The 13919-nt window shown below is 46.4% G+C and overlaps 1 protein-coding gene and 1 pseudogene across 2 annotated transcripts in view; both read left to right on the forward strand.

Annotated features, from left to right (window-relative positions):
• Window positions 1-3022: 3022 nt before the first annotated feature.
• Window positions 3023-13919, forward strand: part of CBL (Cbl proto-oncogene) — a 106899-nt gene continuing 96002 nt past the window's right edge. The window contains exon 1 of the mRNA XM_079789400.1: window positions 3023-3508. Within this exon, the coding sequence (XP_079645526.1) occupies window positions 3320-3508 (189 nt within the window). The 5' untranslated portion in view covers window positions 3023-3319. The remainder of the gene's footprint in view (window positions 3509-13919) is intronic.
• LOC307110320 (peptidyl-prolyl cis-trans isomerase A-like) lies at window positions 5831-8442 on the forward strand (annotated as a pseudogene). The gene has a single exon. The product of its transcript is annotated as a peptidyl-prolyl cis-trans isomerase A-like (transcript).

Consider the following 13919-nt stretch of genomic DNA (forward strand, 5'->3'; position numbering starts at 1 on the left):
AGGCCCTCCTTCCCCCCCTGCTTTGCTTTCTCCCTCCTCCCTAATCTATCACCAATGGGCTTCATGTAACCCACTTACATCTCCTCCTTTGATGGTCATTTATAAAAACAAGGTAAAAAACCACCATTCTCCAGAGCATTATCCCAATACGTTGACATTCTGCTTCCTGGCAATTGTGGACAGTTTGGCTCAAATAAACACACAAGCCCTAGCCTGTTTGGCTCAGTGGATAGAGCGTTGGCCTGTGGACTGAAGGGTTCCAGGTTCAATTCCGGTCAGGGGCACATGCCTGGGTTGCGGGCTCAATCACCAGTAGGGGGCCTGCAGGAGGCAGTGGATCAGTGATTCTCTCTCATCATTGATGTTTCTATCTCTCTTTCCCTCTTCTTTCCTATCTGAAATCAATAAAAATATATTTTAAAAAAAACAAAAAATAAACACAAAAATTCTTTATAGGCTTGAATGTTCTTTTATGTTAACAGAGAGAAGGATCAGCCAAAAAACCGGTTTGGCTCAGTGGATAGAGTGTCGGCCTGCGGAGCACAGAGAACCCCAAACAAAAGGAATCCAAAGAGGACCACACCAAGACACATCATAATTAAAATGCCAAGGGCAAAAGACAAAGGGAGAATATTAAAAGCAGCAAGAGAAAAACAGTTAGTTACCTAAAAGGGAGCACCCATATGACTGTCAGCTGATTTCTCAACAGAAACTATGCAGGCCAGAAGGGAGTGGCAAGAAATATTCAAAGTGATGAACAGCAAGAACCTACAACCAAGATTACTCTACCCAGCAAAGCTATCATTCAGAATTGAAGGTCAGACAAAGAGCTTCACAGACAAGAAAAAGCTAAAGGAGTTCATCACCGCCAAACCAGTATTATATGAAATGCTGAAGCGTATTCTTTAAGAAGAGAAAGAAGAAAAAGGTAAAGATAAAAATTATGAACAACAAATACATATCTATCAACAAGTGAATCTAAAAATCAAGGGAATAAAAAATCTGATGAACAGAATAAACTGGTGGATATAATAGAATCAGGGGCATAGAAAGGGAGTGGACTGACAATTCTCGGGGGGAAAGGGGTGTGGGGTGTGTGGGAAGAGACTGAACAAAAATCGTATACCTGTGGATGAGGACAGTGGAGGGGGGGGAGGTAAGGGCAGAGGGTGGGGTGGGAACTGGGTGGAGTGGAGCTATGGGGGGAAAAGAGGAACAACTGTGATAATCTGACCAATAAAGATTTATTAAGAAATAAATAAATAAATAAACACCTCCCTACGTAGAGGATGTGGAGGAGGGGAGAGGGGATCGGACAAAGGGCTGGTTACTTCCTAAGCAGAGAAGCCAGCAGTCCCACGGCTGGGCAAGGTGAAGTGGAGGTGCTTCTCAGGAATTCTGGGAAGGCCACAGCAAGGCAAACAGGGACCGTGAGAATTCACCTGCACCAAAATATCCAGCAAAGGAATTCTGAGACCTATAGACAGGAGGGTATATAACACCTCGGACCCCCACCCAACCGGCTCTTCAGATGAGCTGAGAGCCCGTCTGCGCTTCATAAGATGTATATGTTTGCTTGCTTTGCTTGTTCAATAAGGGTGCATGCTCCAACTGCTTTAATAAATTGGCTTTTCAAAATGCAGTCAAGACCTCTGGCATAAATTCATTTATATGGGAAGGACTGAGGCTGGCGACACACTCTCCACGGACTCAGAGGGCTGTCCAGGAACACCCCTCTGGTGTCGGTAAGAAGTGCCTCTAACACTCTGAGTAACGGTTATGAAGAAAAGAAAAGAATTGTGGTATTTTGTGACTTGGCGAGTCACCCAGCACAGGATCCACGTATTGGAATGGTGTAAAACCGCCAGGTACTTTGGAGTTAGATCATGGCTCTTAACTCATTCAGGAGGAATGGGGAGCATGTAATTTTTTTTTTGGTGATGCTGTCAGAGCCGTATTTAGAAGACTCGTCTGGTGACAGGATGGATTGGAGGCAGCAGGACAACCAGTGTGGAAAAGATGTCAATAGACCAGGGGGAGGAGGAGGGCCTGGCACAAGGGTGGGCACTAGGATGCTAAGCTTTGCCCATTATCTCAGAGCTTTGCCTAGACTCTCCCTTGGGAGAGTGCCCTAACTTTCTAGATAGGAACTAATCAAAGGAAATTCTCTGGAGGAAATGATACTGTTGACTTCATACTCAACCTTCCAGCAAGGCCTTTGAACTGCAGCGCCAGGAGACCTGGCTGAGGGCCCTTGAGTTAGATTTCCCCTGATATGCAGGAGTGCTTGATCAGCTCAATTCCGGATCAGTCCAGGGTTTTGTGGAAGAGCCAGGCGGAGGATCCAAGGTGGAACTGAGTACACCAGTGTCTGCAAGTTCCCCAAGAGGAGGCTCAGAATTAGCAAATTGGGGCAGGGCACTTCCTTCTCTGGGAGGGCAGTTCCTTTTTTCAAAGTTCTTCCATCGGAACTCTTAGATTAGAAAAGGGGAAGTGACTGGGAGCTGCCGAGGACTCCTCGGTGCAAGGCGCTGAGCAGGGGATCTTAAGTACATACTCAATTCCCAGCAAAGGAACTTGTGTTCAGAAGCCAAAAAAGGGGGAAGTGTTTTGTTTTCAGAGGTCAAAGGGCTTGCTGGAAGAACAGCTCACGGCGCCTGTCTCCAGCCCTTTTCTGGGGTCTAGTCAGGTTCCAGCGATCCGCAGCGTTCTCAGTCCGGCCGCGGCCACCTGGGGATGAGTGTAGAGCTCATCGCTGCATTCATGGCGTGGGAATCACTTCCTTTCTTCCACCGCGGGAAGGAGCCACTTCCTCCTCTGCCGGCCCGGGGCTACAGACTGGAATTCGGGGTCTTCCTACCGCGACCCATGGTCAAGTTCCCAGGACCCACTCGCCCAGCGCCCGACAAGCAGCCCGCGGGGACCGGCGCAGCCCGGCCGTGTCCAGTGCGCAGACTCGGACTAGGCCCCGCCCCTCACCGCCAGGCCCCGCCCCCGCCGGCCGGCCCCGCCCCGCCGGCCTCTCCCGCGCCCCGCCCACCGGCCGCCGGGCGAGGAGGAGGGAGGCGGTGGAGACGGCGCTCAGCTTGGCTGCTGGCCGCAAGCTGGCGGCGCGGGGTCGCTGGCCCGTGGGGACGAGGACGCCCGATCTCCCAGCTCCGCGGATCCCTCGGCCCCGACACCGCCCCTCCCTGCGCCGCCCTCCCTGCGCCGACGCCGGCGGCTGGGCGAGGCCCCCGTGCGCCCTCCCGCGTCCCGCTCGCCACCCTGCGGAGCCGGCGGCCCGGCCCCAGCGCCCCCGCGCCCCGCGCCCGCGGCCATGGCCGGCAACGTGAAGAAGAACGCGGGGCCCGGGGGCGGCGGCGGCTCCGGGGGCTCGGGCCCGGGCGGTCTGATCGGGCTCATGAAGGACGCCTTCCAGCCGCACCACCACCACCACCTCGGCCCCCACCCGCCGGGCGCCGTGGACAAGAAGATGGTGGAGAAATGCTGGAAGCTCATGGACAAGGTGAGGGCCTGGCGATCGCGGGCGGGGGGCGTGGGCGTGGGCCGCGGCCGGCGCTGAGGAAACGGGAAGCGGGGGGAGGGGACGTGTCAGGCGAGGCCGGGCGGCGCTGAGCCCGGGTGCCGGGCTGGGGCTGGGGGTCGCGGGGCGGGGAGCCGGGTGGCGGTGGGGGAAGGGCCGCGGCAGCTGCGGGTGGGGACGCGGAGGTGGTGCGTGTGGCGTGGCGAGACAAAGGGGCCTGGGGTGCAGGTTGGCTGGGGAGCCGCCGGGCGGAAGTGCCGTGGGGAGCGGGTTTGGGGCGCCGCGCAGGGCGCAGTGCTGTGGGTCCCGGACTGGCCGCGGGAGAGGGGAGAGGCCGGCGGGGAGGAAGTGTGAGCCCCAGCCCAGCGGGGAGTTGTGGGAACTTGCTCCTGGAGCGGCTCGGCTGGACGGACCGCGGTCGGGACCACCGCGCAGGCACCTGGACTGCGGGTTGCCGCTTGGTTTTCTTCCTCCTTACGGGTAACACCAAGATGAAAGGAGTAGGGGGTTCACTTGCCTCCCCGCCAGCGCTGGCTCCGGTTGGTGTCCTCCCGACCCTGGCGGCTCCCCTGCGGGCACACCTGTGCGCGGGTGCAACCGCAGGTCTGGCTGCAGCCGGGACCTGGGGAGGCGCACGGGCCGGGCGTGCTGAGCCGCAGGCGCTGCTCCACTTCCCCCGGCCGCCGGCGGCTTCTGCTTTGTGTAACGGACTGCCTCCGGGCTGCGGCACCTGGCCACGCCTGCTCCGCGGGCTGCTTTGATTACCTGTTAAAAAAATTTAAAAAATGTATCTTTTATTGATGTCCGAGAGAAAGGGAGAGGGAGAGAGTGAAACATCAGTGATGAGAGAGAATCATGGATCGGCTGCCTCCTGCACGCACCCCACTGGGGATCAAGCCCACGACCCGGGCATGTGCCCTTGACCGGAATCGAACCCCAGACTTAGTCAGCAGGTCCATGCTCTATCCACTGAGCCAAACCAGCTAGGGCTAAAAAACTTTTTTAAAGCATGTTTGAAAAATAACACCATTATATTAGGCACTTTAAGTTTGGCCTTTGGGAGAACTTACTTCCTGGTAGTTGTGTCTGTAGAACGAAATACAGTAGTTAGTCCCAAGTACTGAAGAGTGTTTTGGAGCAGTCTACAATTTCTTCGAGAGAATTCAATACAATAGTTCCTTGATCTTTCACATTATTAATAACTTGTTTCTGCTAAGTGTATACTGTAAATGAGAAGTGATTAGAAGGATCTGGCACATTGTAAGAGAATGGTGTTATTTCCAGAGTAAAATTGGTTATTTTCTGGTCCAAGATTTCTCTTCTGAAAAGTATTTCATGGATTGTTTTGGATTAGAAACGACTAATAAAAATGATTATGAGCCCTAGCTGGTTTGGCCCAGTGGATAGAACGTCGACCTGCAGACTGAACGGTTCCAGGTTCGATTCCTGTCAAGGGCACATGCTCCGGTTATGGGCTCGATCCCCAGTGGGGGGTGTGCAGGAGGCAGCCGATCAATGGTTCTCTCTCATTGATGTTTCTATCTCTCCCTCTCCCTTCCTCTCTGAAATCAATAATAAAAAAATGATTATGAAGCACTTGGCAAATATAAACGTGCTACATAAATGCTTAATAAGTCCTGTGTGTGAGCTAACAATCCTGTGGTGCATACCCGCGGTTTCACCGCCACTTTTTCTCATGTTAAATTGATACTGTAATTAATGTCACAAAGATTATTATTATTTAAAATCTTTATTGTTGAAAGTATTACATAGGTTCTCTTCCCCCCCACCCCCCCACCCCCCGCCCCAATAAACCTCTAGTAGCCCGCTCCTGGCCTCCTCCACCCCCTCGGGCATAAGTATCAATATTGTTTGATAATCCTCACTGAGGATATTTTTCCTGTTGATTTTTAGAGAGTGGAAGGGAGGGAGGGGGAGAGAGAGAGAAAAACATTGATGTGCCTGGATTGGTTGCACCCCCCATGCGCCCAGAGGCGTGCCCTTGACTGGAATTGGAAGCCTTCCGTGTGCAAGCCCAGCTCTAATGACTGAAACACATGGCTAGGGCAATGACACCAATATTTCTGTGTTGATTATATTGGGTGTTGTAGTGCTCATTTCGTTATTAGAAATTTTAATAAAACTGTTACAGAAAGTTAGGCATGTAAAGGGAACTTCAAGTGCATTGACATATTTTAAAAAAACAACACGAATGCTAGGAGGAGGGGGTAGAGGAGGTGGGAATGGGAGATATCTGTGATACTATCAACAATAAAATATGTTAAAAAACAACAACAACACAAACCCGGCTGGCATGGCTCAGTGGTTGAGCATTGACCTATGAACCAAGAGGTCACAGTTGGATTCCCAGTCCCGGCACATGCCTCGGTTGCAGGCTTGATCCCCAGTGGGGGGCGTGCAGGAGGCAGCCGATCAATGATTCTCTCTCATCATTGATGTTTTTATCTATCCCTCTCCCTTCCTCTCTGAAGTGAATAATAATAATAATTTAAAAAAAGATATATAAAAACACGAATGTGTTCAAAATCTGAAGTTTGTGGATTTGCATTTTAGGGATTTGCAGTTAGGACTAAAATGGTTCTTCTGGTATAAAAAATGTTTACATTTCTAATTAGTCTCATATAAAATGTGTACGCAATGTATCAAAATTGTATTGATTAGAGACCTCTTCTTAAAAATAATAAACTTCAATCAAACGTTTGAGTCTCTGTAAAGTAGTCCAAATAAGATCCCTTCTTAAGTCTTACCGCTTCATCTATTTAAAGTATGTGTGTTGAGTGTTTATTTCTTCTGCAGAATGTGTAACTCTTTGGGAAGAGCAAGGAGGACTCGGAGCTTTGCGTGCAGGTGGTTTTTAGGTGTTGCCAGTTTGGAGGGAGCCGGCTCTGGCCTCTCCACGTCAGCGTAGGGAGGGTGTCTTACTCTCCGCTCTTGTCCCGGAAGGTGGCTGTGGTCCTCTCGGAGCTCTGTGTCACATGCCGCTGGTTGTGCTGGGATGAAAACTTCCTGCTTCCTCATGTATGATAGGTTCATACTATTTCCAGAATTTCTGAATATTTCTGCAGTGTTGTTAGGTCACATAGTCTCCATGACTTTTGACATTTTGAGCATAGATATTCTCTTTTTTCACTATATTTATTGTTGAAAGTCTTAAATGTGACTTCAGGTGGTCTAATTGGTGAAGAACTTACTGTCAAATCCATAGGTTTCACACATTTATTAAATTTAGTTCTGTCACCATCTCATATATGTATTTTCCTTGTCATTGAAGTGAGATGAATATTATTCCAGCCTATTCCTTGTTAAGCAGTTTATTGATTTAGCACTGAAAATCTTTAGTTTCCTGCCCTCTTGCAATATTGGATGTATGCAGATGGAGAAGTTGGCATACTCATAGGTTCTGGGCAACATAGGTCCAATTCACGAATTCATTCATAGGCTCAGTTTATTAAACCATTGTGGAACTTAAACTGGTTGGAAAAATACCTGTGCTACAATGCTTGTTATTAAACAAAAGACATGCTCAGCCCCTAGTGTGTGTGTGTGTGTGTTTTAACCAACCCAGAATATTGTGTAATGCCTGTGTAAACACTTGTATGTAAAGAGAGTGGCTAGTAAAGAAAGTACTGGACAGGGGAGTGGAGAGAGAAATCGTATAAATTCCCTTAAATGTAAATTTAGAAGGATGAAGGCATTGGTTTAGTGAGACACTCAAAATTCCATTAGGAAGTAGAGCAGGAGGTGGGACACTTTTCTGTCAGGGGACAGATAGTAAATATTTCAGGCATTGCTGTCCACATACTCAGTCCCATATTCTTGGTTGTTGTTTTTACAACACTTTAAAAATGTAAAAGCCACCCTAGCCGGTGTGGCTCAGTGGATAGAGCATCGGCCTGTGGACTGAAGGTCCCGGGTTTGATTTTGGCCAAGGGCACATGCCCGGGTTGCAGGCTCGATCCCCAGTAGGGGGCGTGCAGGAGGCAGCCGATCAATGATTCTCTCTCATCATTGGTGGTTCTATCTCTCTCTCCCTCTCTTTTCCTTTCTGAAATCAATAAAAATATATTTTTTAAAAATGTAAAAGCCGGGCTTTGCAGACGCCGCCACCCCGAAGCCGCCCGTGACCAGCCATGGTGAACCCTACTGTGTTCTTCGACATCGCCGTGAATGGCGAGCCCTTGGGCCACGTCACCTTCAAGCTGTGTGCAGACAAAGTTCCAAAGACAGCAGAAAGCTTCCGTGCTCTGAGCACTGGGGGAAAGGATCTGGTTATTAAGGTTCCTGCTTCCACAGAATTATTCCGGGATATATGTGCCAGGTGGTGACTTCACACGCCATAATGGCACAGGCGGCAAGTCCATCCATGGGGAGAAATTTGAGGACGAGAACTTCGTCCTGAAACATACAGGCGCTGGCATCCTGTCCATGGCAAATGCTGGGCCCAACACAAACGGCTCCCAGTTTTCATCTGCACCGCCAAGGCTGAGTGGTTGGATGGCAAGCACGTGGTCTTCGCCAGGTGAAAGAAGGCATGGATATTGTGACGGCCATGGAGCGCTCTGGGTCCAGGAACGGCAAGACCAGCAAGAAGATCTCCATTGCTGACTGTGGACAACTCTAATAAATTTAACTTGTGTTTTATCCTTACCACCAGACCATTCCTTCTGTAGCTCAGGAGAGCACCCTTAACCCCAATTTGCTTGGAATGTTCCATAATCTTTGTGCTCTTGCCAGTTTATTGGGTTCCATAATTTCCTTACCCCTTCCCAGTCTAGCTGGTTTACAGAGTTAAGTTTATGATTGTGAAATAAAAACTAAACAGTTGTCTGTCAAAAAAAAAAAAAATGTAAAAGCCGTTCTTATCTTGCAGGTATACAAAAACTGTAGGCTGTGGTTTACCCACTTCTGAAGTAGAGCATCATGCTGGCAGAATTTTAGGTTTATACTATGTTTTTATTTTAAATAAGTTTACATCATTAAAACATTAAGGTGTTGATTTTTAAAAAATATATTTTATTGATTTTTTACAGAGAGGAAGGGAGAGGGATAGAGAGTCAGAAACATCGATGAGAGAGAAACATCGATCAGCTGCCTCCTGCACACCCCCCACTGGGGACATGCCCGCAGCCAAGGTACATGCCCCTGACTGGAATTGAACCCGGGGACTCTCAGTTCGCAGGCCGACACTTTATCCACTGAGCCAAACCGGTTTTGGCAAGGTGTTGATTTTTTAAAAAATTGGATGTAATTTATTGGAAAATGCTCCCCTTAACCCTTTGCACTCGCTTGCTTTTTTCTCGATTCCTTTATTCTACTCGGGATTTAATTTTTTAAATACCCCAGATTTTACAAAGCGCGGCAGTAGAATAAAAAACTGGAGTTTCTTTTCATACAAACTTATTTATTTGGATTTTTTTATATTTCAAATTATTGATACATTCAAAGAGTATAAAAAGAGCTGCTACCGATGCTAACCGTGTCGAGTCACACTCGACATCCGAGTGCAAAAGGTTAAAGCATGCGTTCAAAAACAGTGTTTTCAGCTCCAGATTTCGAAAAACCCGGGCGAGTGGTGGAAGGACCTCTCTAAAATGCTTTCCTTATCATCATATGCATCATTTAAGCAATTGAATAAGTAAAACAATCAAACCAAATAACATTGCTTGAAACTTAAGTTAAAAATCGGATAGGGAGATGGTGAGCTCCACAGGCCACACACCCAAAGGGAAGTTTCGGCCCGCACTAGACCCTCCGGGGTGAATTTTGCTTTGTGTGGTTAGCTCTTGCACAGCGACTCATCCACGGTGGTCGGGGCCAAGCCTCATAGTCAGCCAGGCTGAAGGCCAACCCCACCCATGGAGGCCAAACAGCAATCAAGACAACGACAATAGGAGGGCTCACATAACGCCCCCAAACCTTCTGGAGCACCCACCTGAGTGATCCGGGAGACTGTGCCGCTGAGCCCCGCAGGGTACCTGCTACATAAGGCTACCCTGCCAGGACTGGAACACAGAGCAGATTGACCTGATGCACAGAAATAAAGGCACAGAGACAGCCAAAATGGGGAGACAAAGAAGCATGCTCCAAACGAAAAAACAGGAGAACCCCCCAGAAAAAGGATCTGCCAGATACAGAGCTCAAAACAGTGGCTGTGAGGATGCCCAAGGAACTTAGGGGAAGAGTGGATGAACTCAGTAAGAACTTAATGAAAGATACGAAGCAGAAAAAAGGGCCAGTCAGAGGTGAAGAATACAATATCTGAAATGAAGAATACACTAGAAAGCCCTGGCTGGGTGGCTCAGTTTATTGGCACGCTGTCCTGTACACCAAAAACGGTTGCAGATTTGATTCCCGATCAGGGCATATATCTAGGTTGTGGGTTTGATCCCTGGTCAGGGTGAGTACAGGAGGCAACTGATCAATGTTTATCACATCAACGTTTCTCCCTCTCCCCTCCCCCTCCCCCTTTCCCTTCCCCTCTCCCTTCTCCTCCCCCTCTCCCTCTCCTCCCCCCCCCCTCCACCTCTCCCTCTCCCTCTCCCTCTTTCAAATCAAACATATACTCAGGTGAGGATTAAAAATACACTGAGGGCCGAAACCGGTTTGGCTCAGTGGATAGAGCGTCGGCCTGCGGACTGAAAGGTCCCAGGTTCGATTCCGGTCAAGGGCATGTACCTTGGTTGCGGGCACATCCCCAGTAGGGGGTGTGCAAGAGGCAGCTGGTCGATGTTTCTCTCTCATCGATGTTTCTAACTCTCTATCCCTCTCTCTTCCTCACTGTAATAAATCAATAAAATATATTTTTTAAAAAAATAAATAAAAATACACTGAGGGACTCAAAGGCAGATTAAATGAAGCAGAAGATCAAATCAGTGATTTGGAAGATAAGACAGCAGAAAATACCCAATTAGAACAACAAAAAGAAAAAAGGATTTAAAAAAAAATGAGGAACATTTAAGGGACCTCTGGGACAACATGAAATGCAACAACATCCCCATCATAGGGGTATCAGAAGGAGAATAGAGAGAGCAAGGGATTGATAACCTATTTGAAGAAATAAAGACTGAAAAATTTTCAACCTGATGAAGGAATAAGACACACAAGTCCAGGAAGTGCAGAGTCCCAAACAAGATGAACTCAAAGAGGCCCACCCTAAGACACATCATAATTAAAATGGCAAAGATTAAAGATAAAGACAGAGCCCTAGCTGGTTTGGCTCGGTGGATAGAGCGTCGGCCTAAGGACCAAAGTGTCCCAGGTTCGAGTCCAGTTAAGGGCAAGTACCTTGGTTGCAGGCTCCTCCCCCGCCCAGGCCCTGGCCCTGGTCAGGGCTCCTGCAGGAGGCAACCAATCAATGTGTTTCTCTCACATTGATGTTTTTCTCTGTTTTTCCCTCTCTCTTCCATTCTCCCTAAAAAAATTAACGGAAAAATATCATTGGATGAGGATTAAAAAAAAAGATAAAGACAGAATCTTAAAAGCAGCAAGAGAAAGATAGTTACCTACTAGTACAAGGGAGTTCTCCTAAGACTGTCAGCTGATTTCTCAACAGAAACTCTGCCTGCCAGAAGATTAGGCTGAAATATTCAGTGATGAAAATTAAAGATTTACATCCAAGATTATTCTGTTCAGCAAGGCTATCATTTGAAATTGAAGGAGAAGTAAAGGGCTTCCCAGACAAAAAAAGGCCAAAGGAATTCATCACCACCAAAAGAGTCTTTATAATAAATGTTAAAGGGACATTTTTAAGAAGAAAGAAAAAAAGAGGAACATAAATACGAATAATGAAGTGGCAGTAAATACATATGCATCAATAACTTTATTTATTTAGATCATAATTTTTCAATTACAGTTGACATACAATATAGGGGTTGGCCAAAATAGGTTTACAGTTATAGTACACATAAATAATACAATGACTAAGAAATCTATATATATAAAAGGCTAAGCGACTGTCTGACTGTCTGACTGGTAGGTATGATGTGCATTGACCACTAGGGGGCAGATGCTCAATGCAGGAGCTGCTGAGCTGACTTGGCAGTGGCCATTCACAGGTGATGCACCCTGGAGCCAGAGAGGAGGGAGCACGATTCCAGGATGTGTCACCTGAGAACTGCCCTCTTGCAATCCGGGACCCCTTGGGGGATGTTGGAGAATCTGTTTCGGCCCAATCCCTGCAGGCCAGGCCAAGGAATCCCACCTGCCGGAGGGACTCTGCTCACTCCACAGACGCTCTTCGAGCCATGGTGCCGCCCCAGGTGCAGCTGGTGGTGGTGGGGGAACTGCGGGAAGTTGGCTTCAGGGTGTGTCCAGCCCGTCTCACCCAGTCCTGCCGGCCACCTTCTAATTAATTTCCTTTCATTGTGCATGAATCTGTGCACCGGGGCACCAGTATTAATATAAGAGTAAACTCTTGTTTTATTTACTCACAACTGTAAATCTACTTTTGCCCACCTCTGTATTATATTGGTTTCAGGTGTACACCCCAGTGGTTAGACATTCTATAAGTTACTAAATGATCACCCCGATAAATCTTGCACCCATCTACACCATACATAGTTATTATGATATTAGTGACTATATTCCCTATGCTGTACTTTAACAGCCCTGTGACTATTCTGTAACTATCTATTTGCACTTCTTAATCCCTTCACCTTTTTCACCTAACCCCAAGCTCCCTCCCAATCATCCAATCATCAAAATGTTCTCTGACTCTTGTTCTGTTTGTTCATTTATTTTGTTTTTTAGATTCGGATATATATATATATATATATATATATATATATATATATATATAATCTTATTGTTCATATATTTGATTTTTTATTTTTCTTCTTAAAGAAGACTTTAATATTTTATATAATGCTGGTTTGGCAGTGATGAACTCCTTTATCTTTTTCTTGTCTGGGAAGCTCTTTATTTCTCCTTCAATTTTAAGTAATAGCTTTGCTGGGTAGAGTAATCTTGTAGATAACTTACTGGTTTTCTCTTGCTGCTTTTAAGATTCACTCTTTGTCTCTTTAACCTTTTGTATTTCAATTATGATGTGTCTGCATGTGGTCTTCTTTAGGTTCATCTTGTTTGGGACTCTCTGTGCTTCCTGGACTTGTGTACAAGTCTTTATCCTTTACTAGGTTAGGGAAGTTTTCTGTCATTTAAAAAAAAAATTCTTTATTGTTGAAAGTATTACATATGCCCTCCCCCCATTGAACCCCTCCAGCCCCTTCCCCCCAGCATTTTTAAAAAATAGGTTTTTAATTTCTTACTCTCTCTTCTCCTTCACTGTTTTGAGTCTTGGCTTCATCTTCTCTACTGTTAATTCCCTGTAAATTATTCTTTTTATTTATGTATGTTGCAAACTTGACCAGAAGCCAGTAATCACTTTAAATATAATTGGATTAAGTGCTCCAATCAAAAGACATAGGGTAGTCCTGGCTGGGTGGCTCAGTTGCTTGGACCGTTGTCCTGTACACCAAAAGGTTGTGGGTTTGAGTCCCTGTAATGACACATATCTAGGTTGTGGGCTTGATCCCCGGTTGGGGTGCATATGGGAATCAACCACGCAATGTTTCCCTCTCATATTGATGTCTCTCTCTCTCTCTCTCTCTCTCTCTCTTTCTCTCTCTCTCTCTCTCTCTCTCAAATCAATAAAAGCATATTCTCTGGTGAGGAAAAGAAAAAAAGACATAGAGTAGCTGAATTCAAAAAACAAAACGCATATATATGCTGTTTCCAAGACTTACTTTAGATGCAAAGACACACACAAACTGAAACTGAAGGGATGGAAAGATTTCATGCAAACAAAAACAAACAAAAAAAGCTACAGTAGCAATACTATATCAGACAATGTAGATTTTAAAAGAAAGGCTGTAGTAAGAGACAAAGAGGGACATTACATAATGGTAAAGGGATCAATTCAACAAAAGGGTATAACCCTTGTATACATTTTTGTATGCAACATAGGGACACTGAAATATATAAAGCAAATATTGATGGACATAAGGGAGAGATCAACTGTAATACAGTCATAGTAGGGGACTTGAACACCCTTTGACATCAGTGGGCAGGTCTTCCAGACAGAAAATCCAAAAGGAATTACTGTGGCCTCAAATGACACATTATAACAGATGGATTTAATTGTTGTTTTTAGAGCATTTCATCCTAGAGAGCAGTAGAATATGCTTTCTCTTCAAATGTACAGGGAACATTTTTTATAATAGATCACTTGTTAGTCCACAAAGCAAGTCTCAGTAAATTTAAGAAGATTGAAATCATAATGAGCATTTTCTCTGACTATAGTGGTATGAAAAGGTAAATCAATTACTAGAGAGAGAGAAAAAAAAAAACACACCTGAAAAACACACAAATACAT

This window comes from Cnephaeus nilssonii (genome assembly GCF_951640355.1).
Source record: "Cnephaeus nilssonii genome assembly, chromosome: 13".
Classification (NCBI taxonomy): domain Eukaryota; kingdom Metazoa; phylum Chordata; class Mammalia; order Chiroptera; family Vespertilionidae; genus Cnephaeus; species Cnephaeus nilssonii.